This window comes from Bolinopsis microptera, chromosome 7, assembly GCF_026151205.1.
Source record: "Bolinopsis microptera isolate Bmic1 chromosome 7, MBARI_Bmic_1.0, whole genome shotgun sequence".
Classification (NCBI taxonomy): Eukaryota; Metazoa; Ctenophora; class Tentaculata; order Lobata; family Bolinopsidae; genus Bolinopsis; species Bolinopsis microptera.
Genome location: NC_087078.1, coordinates 5,484,232 through 5,509,712, shown reverse-complemented (window position 1 = coordinate 5,509,712; position 25,481 = coordinate 5,484,232). Strand labels below are relative to the sequence as shown.

Below are 25,481 nucleotides of genomic sequence, written 5' to 3'. Positions count from 1 at the left end.
CTGAGGAGGAGGACCCAGGAGGATGGCTGAGGAGGATGACTGAGAGGGAAGAAGAGGAGGAGGAGGACTCAGGAGGACTGAGAAGGAGGAGGACTGAGGAGGAGAAGGAGGAGAACTGAATAGGAGGAGTAGGAGGGGGACTGAGGAGGAGGATGGAGGACTGAGGAGAAGGATGAGGAGGAGGACTGAGGAGGACTGAGGAGGAAGAGGAGGAGAATGAAGAGGAGGAGGAGGACCCAGGAGGAGGACCCAGGAGGAGGACTCAGGAGGAGGAGGAGGAGGACTGGGGAGGAGGAGGACTGTTGAGGACTGATGAGGAGGACTGAGGACGAGGAGGAGGAGTAGGAGTAGGAGGAGGACTGAGGAGGGGAGGAGGAAGAGGACTGAGGAAGATCAGGAAGACCTAGGAGGAGAAGAGGAGGAGGAGGACTCAGGAGGACTGAGAAGGAGGAGGACTGAGGAGGAGAAGGAGGAGAACTGAATAGGAGGAGTAGGAGGGGGACTGAGGAGGAGGATGGAGGACTGAGGAGAAGGATGAGGAGGAGGACTGAGGAGGACTGAGGAGGAAGAGGAGGAGAATGAAGAGGAGGAGGAGGACCCAGGAGGAGGACCCAGGAGGAGGACTCAGGAGGAGGAGGAGGAGGACTGGGGAGGAGGAGGACTGTTGAGGACTGATGAGGAGGACTGAGGACGAGGAGGAGGAGTAGGAGTAGGAGGAGGACTGAGGAGGGGAGGAGGAAGAGGACTGAGGAAGATCAGGAAGACCTAGGAGGAGGAGGAGGAAGAGTAGGAGGAGGAAGCATCTAAATGTTATTTCCATTTTAGTCCGTTTTTGTCCATTTTTGTCCGTTTTGAAAATATAGGGTACCGAACGGACAAAAAACATGATATAACAGCAAAAATTAAACATTTTATTTAGCAATTTAGGTGTCCATTAATGTCCGTATATGTCCGTCTATGTCCGCCAATGTCCGCCTATGTCCGTCTATGTCCGCCTATGTCCGTCTATGTCCGTCTATGTCCGCCTATGTCCTGTCCTTTTTGGATTCTATGAGACAAGCGGACATAGACGGACGTGACACCCCCCCCCCCCCCCCCCTATATATCAAAATTGATTTATTGTAAACTTGTTTATTCTGTAATAAATGGCATAAAATTAAAATTTTTGTTTCTAACTGAAATTTGTTGTTTAACTGAGTAGTGTTTTGATTGAAATTTAATTCATCGTTCGGAGAAAATCTAAGTATTCTTACAGTCAATTTAATTTTTACATTTCAATTTCAAGTAAATATGAGATATGTAAAATTACAACTTAATTAATTCATTTTTACTGCATTTTCTTTTTTAGATTTGCTTGACATTTCATGGTTCAAACTAAGATAGAGATTAATCTATATTATATTAAAAACTAAACAAAATCCCCCCCGGCAACAGGGACATGAAAAAAAAAAAAAACATTGCAAATTGACCAAAAACGACCCTTCTTTGTGGTAAATTTCAGCTTGCAAATGGAGTTGGACCTTACGATTTTTAGCAAGATTGTAGAAAAAGGACAGGAATAGGAAACAGCATTCCTAGAATTTTGATTAATGTTTTAGATTTTTTATCGATCCATGACTCCTGTGCCGAAGGCAGAAAAGAGTCAAGCAAACGAGGTGCATGCGTGCCTGCGAGCGTACATACGTGGCCCGTGAGCACAAATGACAAATGTCACCCACATTCCTACTAATTTACAACATACAACTGCGCAAAGTTTTTTTTTATTAAATACTTTTCAAATTTTACAGAGTACAGCAATAGATGAATATAAAATAGAATCGTTCAAAATATCGCCCCCATCTGTAAAATATGATGGGCACCCAAACACGGTAAACACATAGTGAACTATGTCCGCAGTAACTTGGACCCATTACATCGAATTAATCTAAATCCAAAAATTAGTTAGTTTGCAAAATATTCCGAATTAAATTATTATTGGCATGCGGCGCTGAACTGATCAAGTAAATTGTTAATTTTGACATGTACGTATCCACTAAGCACTAATTGATACTTCGCAAGTTAGTAATACTATATTGCATAGATTTGTGTCATATCAGGTTGCATAAACAATTTAAACGTATGGTTACTACATACATAGAAATATACACTATTTTCAAATTCCATATGGAATTAACTGGACACTGTCACTCCTTGGAGTGACAGTGCGGATCCGCCATATCTGGATTCTGGATGCATAATGTATATAAACCACGTAAAGCCTGGGTTCCCCAGGGTTTATGGAATATAATAAAATACGCCATCACGGAGCGGGAAATTGACGGATGTTACTCGTCTAAATTTCCTCGAATTAGCGCGCGCCGGGCCAATAACCATTAATAATGGTCAAAGCGGGAAATTGAGCGATTATCCGCAAAGGAAAAGCGGCTGCATTTCTTGTTTATAATATTTTCCGGGAATTATATGCACTAAAACTCGTGGACACTGAGAGCTGATAATTTGTTACTGGGCCGCGCTCAGCCTGTCATTCCGCCGAATCTCTATTTTATGTTGATGAACATGATAGCCTGATGTCTTGACCATTGTTAATGGTCTGGCCCGGCGCGCGCTACTTCGTAACACGTTCACATAGCCACATGTGTATATGCGTACTGCGTGACGGGGGCGTTGGTTAAAGCAACGTAGCACGTAACATTTCAAAAAGAAAGCGCCGCGCTACTTCGAAGAAATTTTGACGAGTAACATTCGTCAACCTGAGGTCCCCGCAGGTAAATAATTTGCAAATATTTCCCGCAAGGAAGCAAAAGTATTGTTAGCACAAACTCACATTAAACTGCGAGTGCTTAAATTAAATTTATTGTTTCATTGACATGATTGAATTTTGACCATTGTTAATGATCTGGCCCGGCGCGCGCTACTTCGTAGCTCGTGCCGTCGAGAAGAAATTGCGGCGCGCGCTACTTCGAAGAAATTTAGACGAGTAACATCCGTCAAGATTGAATCCCATCCTCTGCTTTCGGCTGATTATGTAATAATTATGCAAACGACCCGGGCGGCCTTAGATTGGTGTTACATTATGACTACGACTCACGTTGCTTGTCTCTTAACATGCACAGAAAAAATGTTTAGCACATCGTGACCCCCATTGTCGTTTCACTATAGAGTTTCTACGATACAGGGGAGCCGCGCACTCGTGCGCGGCGGGTCATACAACATATGACAAGAAAAATGTATGCAACGTTTACTATATTGTATCGCAAGGGAAAATTAAAATAAAATATAGATCGCGCGCGCGCAACCTGGAAAATTCGTTCTCTGACTGTGGATTCAGCCTGTCATTCCGCCGAACTCTATGATTATGAACATAAATATAATTAAATAGCCTGAGGTCCCCAGGTAATGTATTTGTAGGTTTATAATCTACCAAGACATGCGCCGAGTTTTGAATAAATATTTTGCGAGCATCACTAGTTAACACTAAATGTACAACGAAGACAGACTTTTTCTTGAATAACAAATATAGAACATAATATCAATAAATAATTTTTCATTCAATTTCACTACACGATACATTCATTGATCTTTACAAACCAACACCGAAAGAGTCTTCTCAAAGCTTGGAGCTGAGAAAGGTTTCTCTCGATCTTGGATGATAAAAGAATTAGCTAAGTGAGATCGATTGAAATTGGAATTATAAAATCCAATCAATCCCACATTCACAGTGTCGAATAAGAAATATCAATATACGTGGAGTTTTGTGAGGTCTATAATATAATCGTCTTGTTTCAACTTCACTCATTCGCTTTCTCATTTCTCAGTCCGCCTAATAAAACAAAAAGAATATAACAACGACGATAGTTTAATCGAGGTTAAGAGGGGCATTTAAAACTACAACGTGAACCAAAACAGTCAAATTCTAATTCATCTGTAAAAAAATTAGACGTCTGTAGATAAAATATTTCAGAGATAAAAGTTCCTGGAAAAGAAGGCAGGCTATTGGTATCCAGGGTAGCTCTGATAAGGTATCTGAGATGGGTATTGTTGATAGCCTGTTTGATCCGGCGGACCTCCTCGCTGCTGTCCCTGCGAATATTTATCCGGTTAAACCTTTTATCAGGATGCCGACGCAATTAGAACTGACTGACATAAAGGTGTCATAAAAACGGTTACCCTACCCTAAGCTTCCCTTGGAAGAAGTAACAGATAGTCATGTCTAGAGTCGAATACCCCCTCCCCCTTCCCTAATCCTCCTACCTGGCTATTATCCGGAGGAGCAGCAGTGTACTGCTGAACTGCGGTGTACTGTTGTGTTCCGTACGACTGTTGGCTTGTGTACCTCTGTATACCTTGATCTGCCTCCTGACTAGAGGCTCTCGCTCCCACAGCATTCAACTGGCCTAGAAAACAGTTCAATAAAAATAGCATAGCAGTCACTGAATCAATTCAAGACGATGGAAATTCAAACAGATATAGATTGTGGAATGTACACTTACTGCCATAGTTCTGGAATATTTGGGAAACACTTTCTTTGAGATCCGTAGGGTTAGCTGAGAAGTAAAACTGCATTAAACAAGTATTCAAACGGTTCATGCATGGCTGTCCAAAGCGTTCATTAGAATTGGTCTGATTCAATGGAGAAAACGAAGAAAAAGGTTTTGTGAACCTATCATGATAGTGCAACATTTCATTTTCAAAGTAAATTTTTCGATTCAAAAACATTCATGTGATTTGCAGTCGACAGCCAACGAAGTACAAACAGATAAGGTACCTGGAACCCCACCATATTGGGGCGCAGAATTGTTCCCGGAGTTGTAGGACTGATGAGCAGGTTGCTCACCATAGGATCCAGACCGCGGGTCCTCCTTTTTAACTTGTGATCCACTACTGTAGCTGTCTCCGTAACTTTGTCCGTAGTTGTCTCCTTGGGGTTGTCTTGGCGTTTCACTGTATCCAGATCGTGGTTGGTTGTCTCCGTATCCAGATCTTTGGCTGTCTCCATAGCTTTGTCTCTGTGAATTTCCATAGTTTTGCCTCGATGTTTCTCCGTAGTTTTGGGTTGATGTGTCTCCATAATTTTGGGTTGACGGACCTCCGTAATTAGGTTTCGGAATGTCTCCATAGGCTGGTTTTGGAGGCTCACCATAGCTTGGTCTAGCACTTTCACCGTGACTTTGACTTGGATTGCCTCCATAACCCTGTTTGTGGTCATCACCATGGCTCTGTCTCTGGTTATCGATGGAACCCTGTCGCGGAGCTTCTCCATAGCCGGATGATTTTGAAACATCGCCGTATTTTTGTTTCTGTATGTCTTCATAGCCTTGTCTCTGATTTCCTCCATAGCTGGCGATGTGACTCTCACCAAATCCCTTGCTAGCGGGTCGCTGTAGCTCTGCCTCTCCCCGTAACTTTGTCTCTGATTGCCAGCACCATAGCTTGGTTTCTGATCTTGAACGAAGGGGGGCTGACTGTTGTACTGACCAGATCCGTAGTTAGAAGTCTGTTGCTGGTTGTACTGATTTGGAGCTCCTAAGTCAGCAGACCTACCTGGGGGCTTGTTGGCAGCGCCACTATTTCCAACTCTATCAAATCCAGCCGGAGCTCCAACGGGCCCTGGAGGTGGTGCTGGAGCTTGTGCGGGCGGATTGAACAATTTGCCAATTTGGCTGAGATCATAAGATCCAGGTTGAGAGCTGCTAGGACCACCATCACCACTACCACCACCACCACCGCGTCCGGATTGATTGTAGCTACTTCCGCCCTGGTTAAATTTACCGCTATCTCTTGACTGCTGGCTAGAGCCGGTTGACTGCTGGTTACCAGGTCCACCGGATTGCCCGAACCCGCCTGACGGTTGGCTTTTGTTATTGTTGAAGCCACCATATTGCTGAGTACCACTTCCTGGACCTTGCTCTCCAAATCTAGGTCTTTGTTGGTTGAAGGAGCTATTACCGCCCGCAGACTGCTGACCATACTGGTCTCTGTTAGAGATATTATTGCTGTTATCTTGGGGTACTCCATACTGTTTTGTCTCCGGAGTGTTGTAATCAATCATAGTGGAACCGAATGATTTGTTGCTATGCTGGGAAGTGTTATCATGGTCACGTGACTCTGATTTAACAGGAGGATAGTTTCTATTGGTGTTGTTGGGAGGGTATTGATTACCAGCTGGGCGACCTATATCCATAGGTTCGGTCTTGACTGGAGGCTTATTGAATGAATCATTTTGGTTTCCTCCAAAGCTAGACCCCCCACGATCACGAGAACCACCGAACTGGTTATTTGGCTGAGGAGCACCAGCGCCATATTGGTTGGGTTGGTGTTCAGGACCACGTTGGTTCCAACCTCCAGGTTTGGTATCCTGACTTGGTGTTGGAGCAGGAGGATTACGGTCACTAAAGCGGGATGGTCTGTTGTTACTTTGGTTACCTCCAAAACCTGATCTATCATCACGACCACCACGGGTATCACCACGTCCAAAATCTCGTCCTGAAAAAAGGGATCATTAGTTTGGAAATTGGAAAGAGTTTTGTTTTGAGAGATAGGAAAATGTAAAAAATTAAATGGACAGTCAAGAATGTAGAATCTGATCAAAAGACTTCCATGCCAAAATTGACGAACCTCTGTCATTCCCACCTCTGTCATTTCCACCTCTGAAGCCACCTCTGTCTCTGTTGAAACCACCCTCATCTTTGTTATCAGCATCTCTACTGCCAAACCGCCCACCACCTCCTCTGCGATCATCTCTGCCCCTGCCACTGTCCCCTCTACTGTCCCTATCATTGTTCCTGCCCATTCTCCCTCCTTGATCCCGGCTACCCCGGTCACCACCCCGGTCTCCAGAAGTAGATCTAGCTTTCTCCGCACTCCTCCTCCTGTTATCTTCTCTTCTATCCACAGTTACAGAGAACCCTCCTCTCGAGCTGCCTCCTCTCTCAACTCTACGATCTTTGTCGTCTCGGTCCCTCCTGTCGCTATCTCTTCTCCTATCTTCAAAAGAACGATTAGGCCGATCTTGTCTGGAGCGGTCACCATCGTTGGATCTGTCGCGAGAGCTACTTGGGTGTCGACCGCCGTCCGATCTTGAGGGCTCATTGTCTGGTTTTGAACGTTTGTTGAGCTTGTCCTCAAAGGGAGGTTTTTCAGACATCCTCTTTTCCCCTGGTTTAGCTTTCTCACTTTCGGACCGACTTCCTCGCTCCTTATATTTCTTTCCTTCTGCCTGAAATTCATCTATTTGTTTCTTTGTGGCAGACTCGTCCATTTCAATGAACTGCACTTCAGTGAGTCCTTCAGTTAGAGCTGGGATACGGAAGTTTGCTTTCATTTCCATAACAGCACTTTCTGGAACAAACTTACCCTCCTCCTTTTCTCTTATAGCGTTCCTCTTGGTCAACTCCTCGCCGGCATTCACGATAATTACAGCTACTTTCCGGCCGAACTTGGAGAAGTTCCGGAGCTTTCTACGTCTTGCACTTTCGTAAACGTTGGTTTGATCAAGGATAATGTTCCGGGGAAACCTTTCAAGTTTTTGTTCCACGATCTTGAACAGAGTGTTCAGAATACCGGTAGCTTTCTGAATGAGCTCCTCCCAGCGGCCATGGTAGTTCCTCTTTCTATGGAGACCAGTAACTTTCATCTTCTCCATGATCAGATTAGTACCGAGGATGTTGTATCTCTTATCTGGATGAGCAGCAGCGTGGCTCTCACACCATGTGCTCTTACCAGCAGCAGGGAGACCCACCATCATGATAAACTCAGCGTCAGCGAGGGTGGCAGGGCCTGCTACACATGGGTGCACGTGGTCGGCAGCGGTGAATGCAATCATTTTGTAACCATCCGCCAGGGGGTGCTTTGTTGGCTGCTGTCCAAAATTTAGCTGAAATGAAGTTTTTAGTTAACTGGTTACTGGTCGCTCATGAAGGAATCAATATCCATTTTCTTGTTGCACTAAGATAAAAGTTTAACTTGTTGCACTAAGATACACTTAACTTGTTGCGCTAAGATACACTTAAATTGTTGCACTAAGATACACTAAACTCTGAAAAACTGACTGGCTAAATTCCGGATTTATATTTGTACCAAGCATTTTATTACTGGTACTTGGCAGAATTTGTATTTTTCTAAAGCAAATCAGGTCCAGAGGAATGAACCAGCAGAAAATAACATACCAAGAATTTGACGTTCTTCGATGAAACGGAGGGGAAGAGGGGTTTCTTCAAATTATCTGGGGTCAAAGTGAAGGCTGCACCCTGATGTTTACCATTTTTTGCAAAGGAAATTGTCTTCTCCTGCGAATTTCGATTTTTGAATTTATTGTTCATTGTTCACGATGAACAAAAGATATTATGTAAAACTTAAAAATGAGTAAGATCGAGATATAACTGACGATGCAGTGAGCACTAAGCCAGGCTCACTGCACCAGTCAACTAAATGCCTAAAAATAGAAAATACAGTTTCACAGTAACTCACGTCTGACTCGAGGTCGACGTAACATGTGATGGAATCTCCAGCTCCAAACTTGTCTCCATAGTTCAGGTATTTGTTGTCATGTGACTTCTTGGCTGTTCCTCCGTAACCCCATGAACTTCCATTCTCACCGAGCTGAGATAATGGGCGGTAATAAAATGGGTGGTTTTAAAATTTGTAATCAGCTGTACGGTGCGAGATGGTCAAGACAGATAAGGGTAATTGTACGGTTTTTACGTTGTATTATTATGATATTTATCGTTTTTGTAAATCGATTATTAGAACCACTGGCGTCCTCCGGGTCAATCTAATTTCTTTGGAAGATTTGATTAGGAAGGTTTCTGAAATTGTGCAAACTGCAAAAGGTTGCAACAAATGTCCCGGATATTTATTGATTTGATGCAAATCATGGAATTAAGCCAACAGAAGATACGGTACGTTTTTATTGATAAGAATTGTAATTAGACGAATTATTATTTAAACTCGAACTGGGGATCTGATAACGAGATTTCAACTTCAAGCCAGTGCTGACAGGAGAATTTGTCGATGTTTATTCGTTTAAGAAACCCTGCATTATGTTTTAAATCGTTCATTTTTCAAAGGAGGTTAATTTTTAAAATGGTCATATCACTCGTCTTTAGTCTGTTGCCTATTATATTTTTACGAATTAATATCTGCGTATCGCTGGTTGCAAAGTACAATTAATTATCAATTATGAAGGTCTTAAGACAAAATCATGCTATTGCTGATAGTTACTGGATTGTTGGCAGCTACAGGACAGACAGGTTTTTCTAGACAATTAAAATACCGAATAGATCTTTGGTTTCGTATCCATGACCAGGCGTTCTGATGACTTGATAATATGGAATGTTTCTCTAGAGCTACAGGAATGCAGAGAATGTCTAACTCTCTCTTTTATTTCAGCCCCCTCACCGGACACCTGTCCAAGTGTTCTGACAAGAGCTGGAATTGATCCGGACAACTTTGTCCCGTTTGTTACCCACAGCATCCACTCTCTTACCTTGGAGGACATCAGATTCTACTTCAAAAGTGATGCGCAAGAGGAGAACAATATTCCAACAGGTTTGACATAAAGATTATAAGCAGGCTTAGGAATATTTACATTTTAGATTTACTTGTATAACTAGCATAGTATGCGCTATATTCTACTACTAGTGATAATAGCTTGTATTTTCAGTGAACCCGGATATGGATAGTGAGGAGAGAGTGCTCCCTCATGCCCCCCTGGCTGGTTATGATGACGACTTCTCCACTCCAGCTATGAGACAGTTTGATATGGTAAGGTAACATTAAACACTTTGTAGGCTGTAATCCGTCAGAAATGTTTCTAAACACAAAACAAAAAACCATACTTTATCTCTATTTCTCCCCCCCCCCCCCCCCCCCCCCCATTTCCAACAAACATCGCCCAGGTGATGAGAAACATGGACAGAGCCGACTGGCAGGTGAAAGGTTACAGCCCTCTTGAGATGGCAACACACGTTTTCCACATGGCCGAGCTATGGAACCAAGCTGCTAAACAGTATGACCTGGCGGCTAAACTGCTGGACCCAGAATCCGAAGTGTGTGGATGTATGAAGGATATTGAGAATAACGGTATCATGCAGTACATGAATCTGCTGGCCTTCAAGATCAGATACCCAGGGATTACCTCTGGAAATTCTACACTCACTGCTCCTTGTTAGTAGTTTTCCAGGCTATGGTCATCTTTATAATCAGATCTCGATTTTCTAACCACGAATTTTAAATTTTAAACATGTAGCTGCATCTTTTTATAGTAGGGAATTATTTCAGATCTAAGTCCCAGAAAGAAGAGAAGCAGCCCAAGCAGCCTTGGCTACGAGCTTGGTATCACCATAAAATTCTTAAAACCTGTTTGGCCTCGTCTGGCGGAGTTTGATTTTAGTGGTAGTGACGTGGAGGTAAGACTCAACATATAGGGGATACTGTTGGGGGATACTGTGGGGGGGGGTTATTGTTTGTTACGTGTTCGGTGTTCGGACTCAATAAAAATCAATACAAACCTTGCTCAAAACATTCGGAAACTATTCTACAGCGAAAATTTGCTTACATATAATAAAATGTTAGAAGAGAAAAGCCATCTGGCATTTTAGAACGCGAGGAGGATTAAATTAGTCCGAGGATTAGGACTCCTCGGACTACATTACATGTCCCTTAATAGTAATACCACTATCTTAACAGCTGCTGAGAGATGTTGCAGAGCAGCTCATTGATGGATCTGGAGTTATGACAACAAGCATTGACAGCGAGGAACATTGGGAATCCTGGAGGAAGATGGTAAAGAGCGCTATGAGGCAGGATCTTTACTATGACTTGGGCGTTTTCATGTTCTGTATGCTCAACTGAAGATGAACTTTTGGCAATTTAGGAAGTGAAACATTTTAATACAAAAGATTTCTTGACGTCTATATTAATTGTATCGTAACGTTAACTACGGTTTTCAATTGATTATTCTATAAATTACGGACATATCAATGATCCGAAGAGGGTTGCCAAATCCCAACCCCCTAAATTCGGAGGGAAGTTGCAACTTATACACTTTAAACATCTTGTTGTATGATGTTCAGCTACAGGGTTCGCCTTTTAAATCAAATAACTTATAACGTGCGGTAATTTCGGAATTTTATTGTTTGAAAAAGTTTGAATCAAATGTTTAAAACTTATAGTGAAGTAGTGTATAATATGTGTATTATTTTGTATTTTAGATGACATCAATTTTGATAACTCATAAGAACGATTTTTGGACATAATTAAAAAATAAATACAAATAACGACTGAACTGCAACAATCAGTATCATACATAATTCATTATGAAACTGAATGAAGGCAGAAATAACAACAGCTGAGTAATAATTAATATTAATAATGAATAACTCAGTGTTATGATGTGATAATGAATAACTCTGTTATAATGAATAACTTAGATATGATCATCAAAGATATTCAAGTAGGAAATACAAAAAAATAACAATAAATAAAGAACTCACGGATATATCGATCTCATCATGCGACCAGCCGACTCTGAGTACACAAGCATTCTGTTCCGTACTACTAGTGGTGTTCTCTAGTGCCAACACTTCAAACGCTATCTGAAGAATGAGAGGTGTCAACTGCAAAATAAAGTCAAAATTAAATAACTGTGATTACTGTAACCACTGGTAACTACTGGTAACCACTGGTAACCACTGGTAACCACTGGTAACTACTGGTAACCACTGGTTAGTGGTTACACAAATTAACACTGTTAATTGCTGGCACACCTGACTCACTTTAACCACCTCAACGTTCCTTATTACCACGTGATGAGACTGTAGTTCTATGATACACATGTCACATGTTCTTAACACGACTTTTGGTGATTTTCAGTTAAAAACCGAACCTCGGACCAGGTAATCCAAAGTAGAGCTGGGCCAGCTTAAAATCCGTATTTCAATACCTTGTGACAACACGAGTTCGGATAAGCTGGTAGTATTTTGATTTGTTTGGAGTTAAACCGTCTCGGTGTTTGAAGTTTCAGTGGAATAGATATCTCAATCTGTAGACACCCCGCAGTCTCCCCTTATATACTGGCTTATCACAAACAGCACAGTTATTATATTATCCTGATATCTATTTTGATACTGCATTACAATAAGATCCTGAGACTTAGACCCTAGCTAGACGGTACGTAACACGCCAGCATCTCCTATTATGATGTGGCTTTTGTAGATGGTTTCAAATTTTATGACGAGCTTTCCTCAACAGTCAGAGCTCAGGTTGTTTTGCCTATTTCCAGTGGAACCGTAAATAACACGACGCTCGTGACCTCTGTTACTAAGTTAACATTAAACCAGGTGCACGGCCGGAGCAGTAGGGGTTAACTTTAAAATACAAATTATCATGGAACCAGGTGTCAGAATATAAAATCACGAAATTTAGAACTTCGCGAATATTGGTATTTAGTACCGTAGTAACTCGGCTTGTGACGTAATTTTTCTAGAAGCAGTGTGATTTGGACTCAGGATTTTTAAAACGACTTTGGAAATCGTTATTTCATAAATATTTGAACTTCCTATAATATCGGTACGATTGCATCAGGGACCGTTCATAAATTACGTAAGCCAGATTTTCGCCATTTTAAACACCTCCACCCTCAGCTACCCAACACGTGGCTATTGGGTAGAAATTACACTAGCGTGAGCTATTGCCCCCTATGTTTTTTTTATCTAGACACTTATTTTACTTCGGTGTATTCCAACAGCCACAATGTTACACAAGTGCAACCAGCCAATTACAGGAAGCCGAAGGATCTTTTTGGCCAGTGACGGTTAAGGTAGTGTGTACCATACTTTCTTCGTCCGAGACTTTGCTGCAATGTGCAGCTCCTCATTTAACCCTCACACCCGATTTCTCGAGTATTCGGCTGAGTAGACCGGGGGGCTGCATAGACCACTCATGATCCTTAGCTGAACGTCGACGACGCTCACCCCACGACCAGGCAGTCAGTGGGTTTCGAACTCGCAACCTAACGATTGTAAGACAGGCGTTCTAACCAACTGCGCTACCTGGCCGCTGAAGTTGGCTATCGTAATATGTGAATTGTGAACGATCCCTTATCTCAGATTTATTACGAGGCAATAGCGAGTTGCCTAACTCTCAGGATTTTGTAATGACTTAAGTTGAGCTCTTAATGTTGAATTTTATAGAAATTTATGGGGCGGATATCTTTTCTCTGGTTACTTCTTCTGACCTTTCAGTTAGAGCTACTACCACGAATTAATGCGAGGTAATTTAATGTAATGAACAGATTTGACCGATTTCCAACAATAAAGAACGAACATGTAACTAACAGTTCCATCTTTCTCTCTCTCTCTCTCTACTTCAAACTCAGTCTAACCTATTACAGGCCCTGCAACCTGATCAAATCATATGGTCAAAATTCCATATTTAATACCTTTTATAACCTGTTTTAAACTTCTCCCAATTTTTGATACCCAAAACCACTCAACTCCACAAAACTTCAGCGCCCTCCAGCGAAGAAAAACAGTAGAATGGGACGAACTTTCCAATTTCTTTCGGAGTTATCTTTGCACAGGGGACCAGAGTTGGCCGAGAAAGCTAACGAAACCTAGTATGAAGTTGCTCAGTCTTTTCCTGGTGGGCATTTTTTGTGAGCAGCGTTTTGAATTCAGGGAGGTTTACGATGCCCTTATGGTAATGTTCGAGCAGGGGAGTCCAGATAAGTGTTATCAGGATGGCATGGTTACAGCGATCACAAGGTTGTTCTGCTGTAAGAAACTTTACCCCGTAATGCAAGACATGTTTCGGAGGTTCCACAATTGGTTCTGTGTTGGCGGTACAGACGAAGGTTCTTTATGTAACTTGTTCCAGCACTTTACAAACCGGGCAGCAGTGTTAGATATTTACAATTTTACTGGTAAGTTCAATGTATGTCGAGAGTGTCCCTACAGAGATGCAAAAGCCAACCAGTCACACTCCACTCGGCTAAAACGACAGTATAGTGTCAGGACTTTACTCTACTCAGTTTCCAGCATGTTTAAAACTCAGGAAGTTCCAATGAACCCAAAAGGGAAGTCAGTGTTGTTGCGCCAGTACCTGATAGTGGTCGGAGATATGGCTGACTGTTTGACGGAAGACATGATGGAGGAAGATTGGTTTTGAATTTTTATTTGTGACAATTTAACTGTAGTTGTACATCACCCGATACAAATTTTGTGTTCCAGATCAGTGCGCTGAGATCTGATCACCCTTATATTACATATTTCCATAGCACATAAAACATTTAAAGAACGACCAGATCATTTCATCGTCAAAAAATATATCATACATATACCAAAATATTTGATTCATCAGAGTCCGTGCGATCTTCGAGGGCATAGCGTCCGAGGAAAGAGGGATACAAATATGATGTGGTGAATCAAATATTTTGGAATATTTAGATAATTTCAAGCCTCAATCCTGTATCTCTTCCGCTATACTTGGTTGTCACTGGTTTACTTCAGTCAGTGTGGAATGAACTCTCATTTCAATTTCGCATGTACGGCTGTAAGACGTAAGTGTACGTGCACAAGCGTTTGAATTCAGACAAGCGTGCGATAAAACTCATGAGCCAAATCATTTTACAAATCTCATGTTCTGCATAAATAATCTCTCAAAAACCACTCAGCGAATCCAATAACTGCGTCACGTAAATTACTGACCTTCACCTATACCTAATGTCCCCGGAACAATCCTACTAATTGCAATTATAAATCATTCTTAAAGTTCAACTGTTTCTACCAGGTAGGGTTATCTGATTAGGATAACAGATGGTACTGTGTGGTCAGCAGTATTTACTCCCGACAGGTCTGATTGTCAGGTGTACTACAAATCGTTGTAGTAGTACTTCTGACTTCGTGCCCCAGAGAATCGTGCTCCAGTGAAGCAGGGTAAGAGTTATGGTCAAGGTGAGGGTATGGATTAGAGGTAGTGTTGGGGATAAGATTAGGGTTAGGGTTAGGGTTAAGTAAAGGGTCCACGACGTTTTGAGGCACGAAGTCGTGAGTTAACTTAACTGAGAACATCTGCAATTGCAGGTTCTATTTATACAGTCCACACGTATTTAAAGAAACAACGAGTAATTTTAACAGATCACAACGAACCAACTTGACAAACAAACTGGGACAAAAACAAGGAACTCTGCTGGAACCATCTCCCTCTATCAGTTGCGGGGGTAACTGATTGCTGGGGTAACTGGTTGCTGGGGTAACTGGTCAGTTTGTTGAGGGCAGTGAGCCCAGAGTTGTCTCTGAGAAAGTGAGCTGCATTGGGAAATAGTTAAGATCATCTTTTCACTGGAAAATCGAGTAGTCCGTGAGTGCTGATTTGGTAAGTTTGAGGAAAGGCTGGGTAACCGGCGCGGCGAATTAGATATTTGGAAGCTTCTGGAATGAATTTTGAAAATTCACGTTCATGAAGCCGACAAGCATAAAATTCGAGTATTTTTTGACACGTTTAAAACACTACAATAAAAAATGGAGACAAAACATTCGACTGATCATCGGAATTTGTGGACTCCTACTTTGTGCTAGTTGACCTCGAAATATGTATTGCCTATTGAAATACAAATGTTTTGTTTGTTTGATGATATCGAGATTCGAGATGCAAGGTTTTGTGTTTTTGTCATATCGTGTCAGAATTGTACTCGTTATGACGCCGTTTAACTTTGAGGCCAGGTTACCCAGTTCTCAACCTCGAATTTACTTAGGGTTCGTTCATATATTACGTAAGCCACTTCGTCAGCCACTTTAAACATTCTTCTACACGTTTCAGTGTAGAAATAACACTGGAGCAATTCTTCCAAAACCACCTACCCACTAGTGGTGGCTTACGTAATATATGTTAAGTGAACGAGCAAATTTGATTTTGAACGCGATAAAAATGTGGGTAATGATTAGGAGGTGGTATTTGATTGGTCGATGCTGCAAGCTGATGGGATCAAATCACTGCCAAAACCACCTCCCCATTATTTCCCATACTTATGAATAATCTTCATCTTTTCAATCATATATACTACCCAAAGTGGTCGCTACACACTACACAGAGCTCTCACATTTCAAAATCCATGTCCAAGTTGGACAGCTATCCTACTAAAATATTCAAGTCTATTGAATAATGTATTTGAGTTTTGGACGGGAGAAACCGTACCACTCAGCAAATCTTCTAGCACTCCAAATGAATTTTTACGGCTATATTGTCGATGGCCAGGTGAGTAAACACTGAATAATATTCTGATCTGAGATATAATAGTGTGTTTGTCGTATCGAAGTATTCCGCGATCGGTTGGTCAACGGTGGGATTTCTGTAGCTGAAATAGAAAAACCGAAACACAAAGTCTAAACCGAAAAATGATCCTTTCCTATGACTTAATTAAAGCAAATGCTGAGCTACTCAACTTTCCTCATATTTCAGAATCATTATTACAGACTAAAACTGAGTCATGAAAAGGCTTCCAGTGGCGTCAAAATTTAAAAAACTTAGTTGTTATGGACGTTAAAAACGTTTTGCCCCAAAACATCGTCCCCGTGCGCCTGGTTAAAGCAGTATAATATTTAATTAGCCCTTAATTTATTCATTTAGCCCCTTCATAACTTGTTGTGAGATTGATATGAATAAACTTACAATTACAAAACCAAGAACGTTTTTTATCGGTTTTTTCAAAAAATGGTTAAAAAATTTGTATTCCAAAATGAACCGACCAAGTATGAACAACTAAGTAAAAAAGCAGCATGTTCAATTTTCATAGGAGTCAGAATAATTTGCTGTGTAAATTTTATTCTAATTTTGACAACCAAAAAACCAATACCAAGATTGAAAGAAACGCTTCGGCGTTTGTTTTTTAGTAGAATTTTCTGTCTTGGAACAAAAATCATTTTTATGCAACACTGTAGGATTCTTACTTCAGCCCATAGAGTAACCTCGAAAAACCACCTACGGTTATATGATATATCGAGCCAAAATTCACTTTATTTTCGCAGATATATAGAAATAAATCTGGAATATCTTATGGCGACTGGTTTTTTGGGTTCCCCAACCGCACTTAACACTTTTAACCAGGAAATATGGTGACTCATCATAATTATAAATGCCTTTCTAAAACTGTTGAGATTCAAGGACTTATAAATTTCGTCGTGATTAAGATTGAAGCACTAACTTAAACCCTCGCCAGTTACCATTTTACTTCTTTGTTGCTTTAATAAGTTACAAAACGACGCCTTGGCAACAATGACATCCGAACTTGATGATCACTCCAAAAGATAGACTATAATATAATGGTGCCTTTTTTCTATAAATGGAGTGCTATTGATCTGAGAGCTACTTGGACGATTCCTGGAACTCATATCTTTTGATTCAGATTTGGGATTGTTCACGTATTACGTTAACCAGATTTTTGCTATTTTAGACCCCTTCCCTCCTCCGTAAGCCATTTAACACATAACACTTGTGTAGTAATTACAGTAAGCTTTTCCGAACCCCCCCCCTGGCCCCTAAGCTGGCTAACGTAACAGGTGAACGACCCCTTGTACGATTCTTGGAACTCGTATCTGTTGATTTAGATTACACCATGACTGGTCTTTCCACGCTTTCAAGATTTAAGACATCTTCGCTTCCAAAGGTTCTCCTCTTCCTCAGGTCAGCTGTAAATCTCTAAAAAGAAAATGGTTATAAAATAAGTTATAATTTGATGATATACTTATGCTAAAGGAACTATAATTCAACTCGAGAGAAAATTGAACATTGGTGGGTGCGTGATCACATTTTCCGCCATTAACTTTTGTGAATTTTGATATCAATATATGGAGAAAAGAAGTCGGAAAAATGTCTGCCATTGATGGCAAAAATAAATTTTCCCATTCTCATCATGAATGGCGAAAATTTACAATAATCATAAATGGCGAGATGCGACGACAAACCCACCAACATTAATGAAAGCTGCAAATGAATAGCAATTGAACAAATCTGGTACTGGATCCAGTTTTAATTTTTATCTACTATGTATCCTTTGGTCGAAACAATTGTCTCTTGGAGGTTGAGAGTTGTACTTTTATTTAGCATCTAAATTGGACTGTTATTAGTCTCACTATTAAGAGATAAATATTAATAATTTACGGAGATACAGGTTCGTGAGGAATGACGTCTCGTAAACTCATCTGGATCCTAAACAAGCTGTCCTGGGGCCGCAGTATCCGCGGTGAACGAAGGCCTAGCATGAAATAATAGCTAAGTTGGCTTAGTGACGAGATCCGAACCAAGCGCATAAGACCAGCATATCTGCAACGGTCAAAGCTATGAGAACAATTTGAACAGGGGCCATCTTTTGGACATTTACATTTATGCTTATAATTGATATGAGTGGACTCTTCAAGATTCGAGTAGATTTACAGGTTAGGAGCATAATCTTGGTTTTTTATTCATCTACGCTGATGAAGGCCATCTCGGAGTTATCGCTGAGTACTATCACTAAGTATACAACTTGCAAGCAAAAGACCAAGTATACGCCCGCAAGGGTAACCGCACTACATTGCTAGACCACTATATTGCGACAACATTATATTGCGACAAGGATATCCTGGTTCTCCTCAATCACAAGGAGGAATTAAGGTGAGCCGTACTCGAGGAACGAAAATTTCCTTTTCACTGATTAATTTTAATTAAGTTAAATTTTGTTTATAATAATTAAAAGCGTTGTCGCAATACAGTGCGGGAACCACTTAAAAGACGTACGTGATTTATTACGTGAAGCAGTCGCTCGCCAGCTATGTGTTTAAGAGCGTGGTCCGTTTCGTGAGATCGAGGTTTAAAAACCTATAATAAATAAAACAACTTTGAATAATACTCCACTTGTTTGTTTTTTTTCCCCCGGTACGTATCGGTGCCTCATGGAGAGCAATTTTGGTACAAAACGATGATTCAAGTAAATAAGTAGTGCTTATATATAGTGATCACTTCCATTCCAGCTTTTTGCCTCCTAATAGTAATACTGTTAATTTACTGTTGACTGAGTTATGAAATATGTTAATTCAGCTTTGCTAACGCTGAACACTATACGTAAATGGGGCACTTTATAATATGGGCTCATGTAAACATCTTAAAACTTCACCTCTATTAAAAGTTCCAGAAAAGGATCCAATTAATACCCATTACCCAACCAATATATTATCGCTATGACCATGTCTTTTTTATCAAAGGTACTGTTCTCTGAAAAATTACGCAGAAAACTGCAAGGCGATGCGTAACGCGGGGGATGTAAACAACTTTCAAAATATTTCGAACCGAATCGAACAGAAATATAGTGAATATCCTCCCATATCCTATTTCTTCTTCTAGCTATCTAAAAAACCCCATATGATATGACGAGATCTTCATCAATCGTGGTTAGCAGAAGACATAATTTACGGGATCAGAGTGTAGTGAGATCTAGATGGGTGTTGCTGAAATAAGTTGCTTTCTTCGACCCGTATTTAATATTGAAATACCTAACTCAAAACTAGAAACCTTCTTTATGTCTCTATAAACCCACGTGACTATTATCGCATTTTTATCGGAAACAGATATAATTATCGTCACTGACGGTGTACAAGGAGAATTGCGCAAACATGGCTATAATAGCTGTCGGGGAAACTTTGCGGATCATGCATTAAATAAGTTTTGATTATTGGTGATTTTATTTTATAGTAGATTCGTAGATAAATACTAAAATCTTCGCAACAATGCATTATATTACGTAATAACTATATACCCAGTAGCAAACTCAATAACATTAAAGAACTAACTAAAGCAAATCAATAATAGAAGGAATGTGAAAATCCGAAGAAAACTATCGAAAAGAACAAACCTGTCAAATAAGCAGATCGTCTTGTTGGTGTCACTAGATGAATAACCGCCGACACAGGAGCAAAGCATGGCTACCCTAAATAAGAATAATGTTCTTAAATATTGGTCAAGTTTCTATCAAACAAATACAATTTCCATCTGAAAGTAAGAGTTAAAGATGAGATCCCTTCCTGAAAACGAAGAGTTAAACAAACAGACGTAAAACAAACGAACAAACGAACGGACAAAACACAATAACCAACAGCAAGAACAACAAACTAATCCATCATTAATGAAATTTTCAAGCATACCTTGCCCCCAGAAACACCGTGAGTAGCGCGAAGCGAGGCCCACAAGCAGTCAAACCCAGCTGTACTCTTCGGGATACCCGTCACACCGTCTTTATCAACGTCAAGGTAGAGGTCACACAGGTACTCACTAATGTACACCTGATGGGGAGTCAGGAATTCAGCGGGGTTTCAAGTGACATTCTAAGCTAACTTAACAAATATCGAGAGAGCCTCGGCATTTTTTTTCAGCATTCAAGTGGGATTATACATTTTAGAGGTTAAAGGGGGGGGGGGGGGTGTCATGTCCGTCTATGTCCGCCTATGTCCTGTCCTTTTTGGATTCTATGAGACAACGGACGTGTTTTTTGGGACAACGGCGGACACGGACGGACATTGGCGGACTCGGACGGACATTGGCGGACTCGGACGGACATTGGCGGACTCGGACGGACATTGGCGGACCCGGACGGACATTGGCGGACTTGGATGGACATTGGTGGACATTAGCGGACATTGGTGGACATTAGCGGACAAACATTTTTAGGACTGAAGAATACTGAAGAGTACTGAGGAGGATGGCTGAGAAGGATGGCTGAGGAGGATGGCTGAGGAGGATGACTGAGGAGGATGACTGAGAGGGAGGAGAAGGATCAGGAAGACCCAGGAGGAGGAGGAGGAGGAGGACCCAGAAGGATGACTCAGGAGGAGGAGGACTCAGGAGGAGGACTGAGGAGGACTGAGAAGGAGGAGGACTGAGGAGGATGGCTGAAGAGGATGGCTGAGGAGGATGACTGAGAGGGAGGAGGAGGAGGAAGAGGAGGAAGAGGACTGAGGAGGAGGAGGAGAAGGACTGAGGAGGAGAAGGAGGACCCAGGAGGAGGAGGACCCAGGAGGAGGAGGACCCAGGAGGAGGACCCAGGAAAAGGCCCCAGAAGGGGGAGGAGGACTGGGGAGGAGGAGAACTGTTGAGGACTGATGAGGAGGACTGAGGACGAGGAGGAAGAGTAGGAGGAGGACTGAGGAGGGGAGGAGGAAGAGGACTGGGGAGGATCAGGAAGACCCAGGAGGACCCAGGAGGAGGAGGAGGAGGAGGAGGACCCAGGAGGAGGAGGAGGACTGAGGAGGACTGAGGAGGACTGAGGAGGAGGACTGACGATGACTGAGAAGGAGGAGGACTGAGGAGTACTGAGGAGGATGGCTGAGGAGGATGGCTGGGGAGGATGGCTGAGGAGGATGACTGAGGAGGATGACTGAGAGGGAGGAGGAGGAGGACTCAGGAGGAGGACTCAGAAGGAAGAGGAGGAGGACTCAGGAGCAGGACTCAGGAGGAGGACTTAGGAGAAATGAGAAGGAGGACTGAGGAGAACTGAGGAGGAGGAGGAGGAGGAGGACTGGGGAGGAGGAGAACTGTTGAGGACTGATGAGGACTGAAGACGAGGAGGAAGAGTATGAGGAGGACTGAAGAGGGGAGGAGGAAGAGGACTGGGGAGGATCAGGAAGACCCAGGAGGACCCAGGAGGAGGACCCAGGAGGAGGAGGAGGACTGAGGAGGACTGAGGAGGAGGACTGACGATGACTGAGAAGGAGGAGGACTGAGGAGTACTGAGGAGGATGGCTGAGGAGGATGGCTGGGGAGGATGGCTGAGGAGGATGACTGAGGAGGATAACTGAGAGGGAAGAGGAGGAGGACTCAGGAGGAGGACTCAGAAGGAAGAGGAGGAGGACTCAGGAGGAGGACTCAGGAGGAGGACTTAGGAGAAATGAGAAGGAGGACTGAGGAGAACTGGAGGAGGAGGAGGAGGACTGAATAGGAGGAGGAGAAGGAGGGGGACTGGGAGAGGACTGGGGAGGAGGAGGACTGATGAGAAGGATGAGGAGGAGGACCCAGGAGGAGGAGGACTGAGGACCGAGGAGGAAGAGGAGGAGGATGAAGAGGAGGAGGAGGACCCAGGAGGAGGAGGACTGAGGAGGAGGACTGAGGAGGACTAAGGAGGATGGCTGAGGAGGATTACTGAGAGGGAAGAGGAGGAGGAGGAGGAGGAGGAGGTGGACTGAGGAGGACTGAGAAGGAGGAGGAGGAGGAGGACTGAATAGGAGGAGGAGGAGGGGGACTGGGGGAGGACTGAGGAGGAGGATGGAGGACTGAGAAGAAGGATGAGGAGGAGGACTGAGGAGGACTGAGGACTGAGGAGGAAGAGGAGGAGGATGAAGAGGAGGAGGAGGACTGGGGAGGAGGAGGACTGTTGAGGACTGATGAGGAGGACTGAGGACGAGGAGGAAGAGTAGGAGGAGGACTGAGGAGGGGAGGAGGAAGAGGACTGGGGAGGATCAGGAAGACCCAGGAGGACCCAGGAGGAGGAGGAGGAGGAGGAGGACCCAGGAGGAGGAGGAGGACTGAGGAGGACTGAGGAGGAGGACTGACGATGACTGAGAAGGAGGAGGACTGAGGAGTACTGAGGAGGATGGCTGAGGAGGATGGCTGGGGAGGATGGCTGAGGAGGATGACTGAGGAGGATAACTGAGAGGGAAGAGGAGGAGGACTCAGGAGGAGGACTCAGAAGGAAGAGTAGGAGGACTCAGGAGGAGGACTCAGGAGGAGGACTTAGGAGAAATGAGAAGGAGGACTGAGGAGAACTGGAGGAGGAGGAGGAGGACTGAATAGGAGGAGGAGAAGGAGGGGGACTGGGAGAGGACTGGGGAGGAGGAGGACTGATGAGAAGGATGAGGAGGAGGACCCAGGAGGAGGAGGACTGAGGACCGAGGAGGAAGAGGAGGAGGATGAAGAGGAGGAGGAGGACCCAGGAGGAGGAGGACTGAGGAGGAGGACTGAGGAGGACTAAGGAGGATGGCTGAGGAGGATTACTGAGAGGGAAGAGGAGGAGGAGGAGGAGGAGGAGGTGGACTGAGGAGGACTGAGAAGGAGGAGGAGGAGGAGGACTGAATAGGAGGAGGAGGAGGGGGACTGGGGGAGGACTGAGGACTGAGAAGAAGGATGAGGAGGAGGACTGAGGAGGACTGAGGACTGAGGAGGAAGAGGAGGAGGATGAAGAGGAGGAGGAGGACTGGGGAGGAGGAGGACTGTTGAGGACTGATGAGGAGGACTGAGGACGAGGAGGAGGAGTAGGAGGAGGACTGAGGAGGGGAGGAGGAAGAGGACTGAGGAAGATCAGGAAGACCCAGGGGGAGGAGGAGGAAGAGTAGGAGGAGGAAGCATCTAAATGTTATTTCCATTTTTGTCCGTTTTTGTCCGTTTTTGTCCGCTCTATTTTTTGTCCGTTTTGAAAATATAGGGTACCGAACGGACAAAAAACATGATCCCCTATAACAGCAAAAATTGAACATTTTATTTAGCAATTTAGGTGTCCATTAATGTCCGCCTATGTCCGCCTATGTCCGCCTATGTCCGTCTATGTCCGCCTATGTCCGCCTATGTCCGCCTATGTCCGTCTATGTCCGCCTATGTCCGCCTATGTCCGCCTATGTCCTGTCCTTTTTGGATTCTATGAGACAAGCGGACATAGACGGACGTGACACCCCCCCCCCGTTAAATAACAAATTTTTGTTTAATTTCATTATCTGTCGTTTGTTTTTCCTACAGTTAAATTCTATTCCTTGTTTGACAAACCTCCGTGAGATGTGGAACGCTCTCTTCGGCCACTGGATCAGGTTTTGTAACCTCCGGTTCTGGAGCAGGTACTACTTCTGCAGGGGCTTCGGGAGCTGGAGCAGGCTTGCTGGATTCAGCTGTATCCATTAGCTCGTCTTTCTTTGGCTCAACCGCTTTTTTAGGCTGCTCTTCTACGGCTTTGGGTTCATCTTTAACAGCTGGTTTTACAGCTGGGACTGGAAATTCTTGAACCTGGTGGCAATAATAAGTCAAACCAATCAAAAATTGTGCAGGTAAAATTTTCTGCACAATAACAATTCGCACTTATTGAAATGTTTCCTCACAGGACGAGAAAAGTTGTATATTGAACTTACTTCGCTTTTATCTTTACTTTCAGTTCTGATGTTGGAGCTGCTTGGTGATGAGTTCATAGGGCCACGGTTGTTCCCACCGCGGAAATTTACTCGCCCGCGGAAATTGTTGTTCTGGAAACCTCCTGAATTAAGAGTTTACTCGAGGGGTCAAGAAAATATGCTTATTGGTGGCTCTAAGAGGTTTCTAGGACACGAATAAAGCGAAATTGAATGTTTAAGAAAAGAACTTATAAGGTTCTGTACAAAATTATTCACTGACCTCTATCTCTAGAGGGGCCTCTGGGGCCATCGTGGCCTCGATCTCTAGGAGGGCCTCTAGGCCCCGGTCCGTTATCTCTAGGAGGTCCTCTAGGCCCGGGTCCACCCATCAAGTTCATGGGCTGTCGGTCCCGGTGTTGCTGGAATCCTCCTCGTCCTCCTCTAGGTGGACCGCCTCCTCTCATGAGGTGGCGAGGGGGCCCTCCCGGACCAGGACCCCCAAACCGGGGATTTCCTCTGAATCTCGACATGGACTACTTGATAAGTTAAGGGATTAATTCAAATGGTAATTTGCTTCTACGGTCTAGATTCTAATAATATGATATATTTTCAAGACTTCCTGCAGAAGATGTAAAGCGATGATAACAACGGCAGTTCAGGCGTTTTTAAATTTAAATTTCAGAAGAATTAAAAGTTATAGCCCTGTGAAGTAAAACTCAAAGTAAGAAAGCTGTTTACAATCAAGATGTCTAAACTCTAAAGGCTCGAATAAATAAGGTTACATAAAATGGAAAACAAGTTTGTACTTTCAGCCCTATCACTGGGCCCCAATGCTATAAATTTGAAGGTCTTTTTATCAAACGAGCCAAAAAACAAGAAATTAACCACAACCGAGTAACCAAGAGAAAACTGGATCACTGAGCGAGAGCCGTGTTTTAAGTTTTGTTCTTCTTTCCTCTTGGTTGTAGTGGTTGACCGGCATCCTTACCTCTCAGGTGGACTCCTGTACAAAATAGCTATCAAGACTCGACACAAAAGGTTTAATTTTGAACGGTTTGAAGTAAAAAAATATGGATGATAGAAATATGGATGGGGATGATCGGTAAATCTTTACAAAGTAGCATAAATAAGGATGATAATTGAAAATTATTAAGCTTACCAAGACATCGCTCCATCTTGCTTTGGACTTGGTTGTTGGGTAGACCCTTACCAGTTTCGTACTCTTGAATTATTTGAGGCTTCTCGTTAATTCTCTGAAAAAAAACAACGCTTAATATAAATAGTACCACCCGTATTCACACTCAGAATTGAGTTTAGTCATTTTCCAATACGAGATTGGGGACGGGTTCTATAAACAAACAAACACATCCTTCA

At 43.0% G+C, this 25,481-nt stretch overlaps 2 protein-coding genes across 3 annotated transcripts; one reads left to right on the top strand and one right to left on the bottom strand.

The window, feature by feature from the left end:
• Window positions 1-3,441: 3,441 nt before the first annotated feature.
• On the bottom strand, window positions 3,442-24,645 carry LOC134819006 (heterogeneous nuclear ribonucleoprotein U-like protein 1). Of its 2 annotated transcripts, none has more exons than XM_063828757.1 (12): window positions 24,388-24,645; window positions 24,129-24,250; window positions 23,773-24,006; window positions 20,169-20,306; window positions 11,493-11,594; window positions 8,467-8,598; window positions 8,166-8,285; window positions 6,616-7,873; window positions 4,766-6,483; window positions 4,491-4,544; window positions 4,252-4,394; window positions 3,442-4,080 (listed from the first exon to the last, which is right to left on the bottom strand). In XM_063828757.1, exons 1-11 carry the CDS (start codon window positions 24,635-24,637, stop codon window positions 4,386-4,388), a joined length of 4,137 nt encoding a protein of 1,378 aa, XP_063684827.1. In that variant the 5' UTR covers window positions 24,638-24,645; the 3' UTR covers window positions 3,442-4,080; window positions 4,252-4,385. The 2 variants fall into 2 exon arrangements, with proteins under 2 accessions (XP_063684827.1, XP_063684828.1); XM_063828758.1 differs by having other exon boundaries at window positions 3,506-4,080; window positions 6,631-7,873.
• On the top strand, window positions 9,168-11,186 carry LOC134819007 (uncharacterized). The gene is made up of 6 exons (XM_063828759.1): window positions 9,168-9,248; window positions 9,388-9,546; window positions 9,662-9,762; window positions 9,897-10,164; window positions 10,279-10,406; window positions 10,687-11,186. Exons 1-6 carry the CDS (start codon window positions 9,200-9,202, stop codon window positions 10,849-10,851), a joined length of 870 nt encoding a protein of 289 aa, XP_063684829.1. The 5' UTR covers window positions 9,168-9,199; the 3' UTR covers window positions 10,852-11,186.
• Window positions 24,646-25,481: the final 836 nt, after the last annotated feature.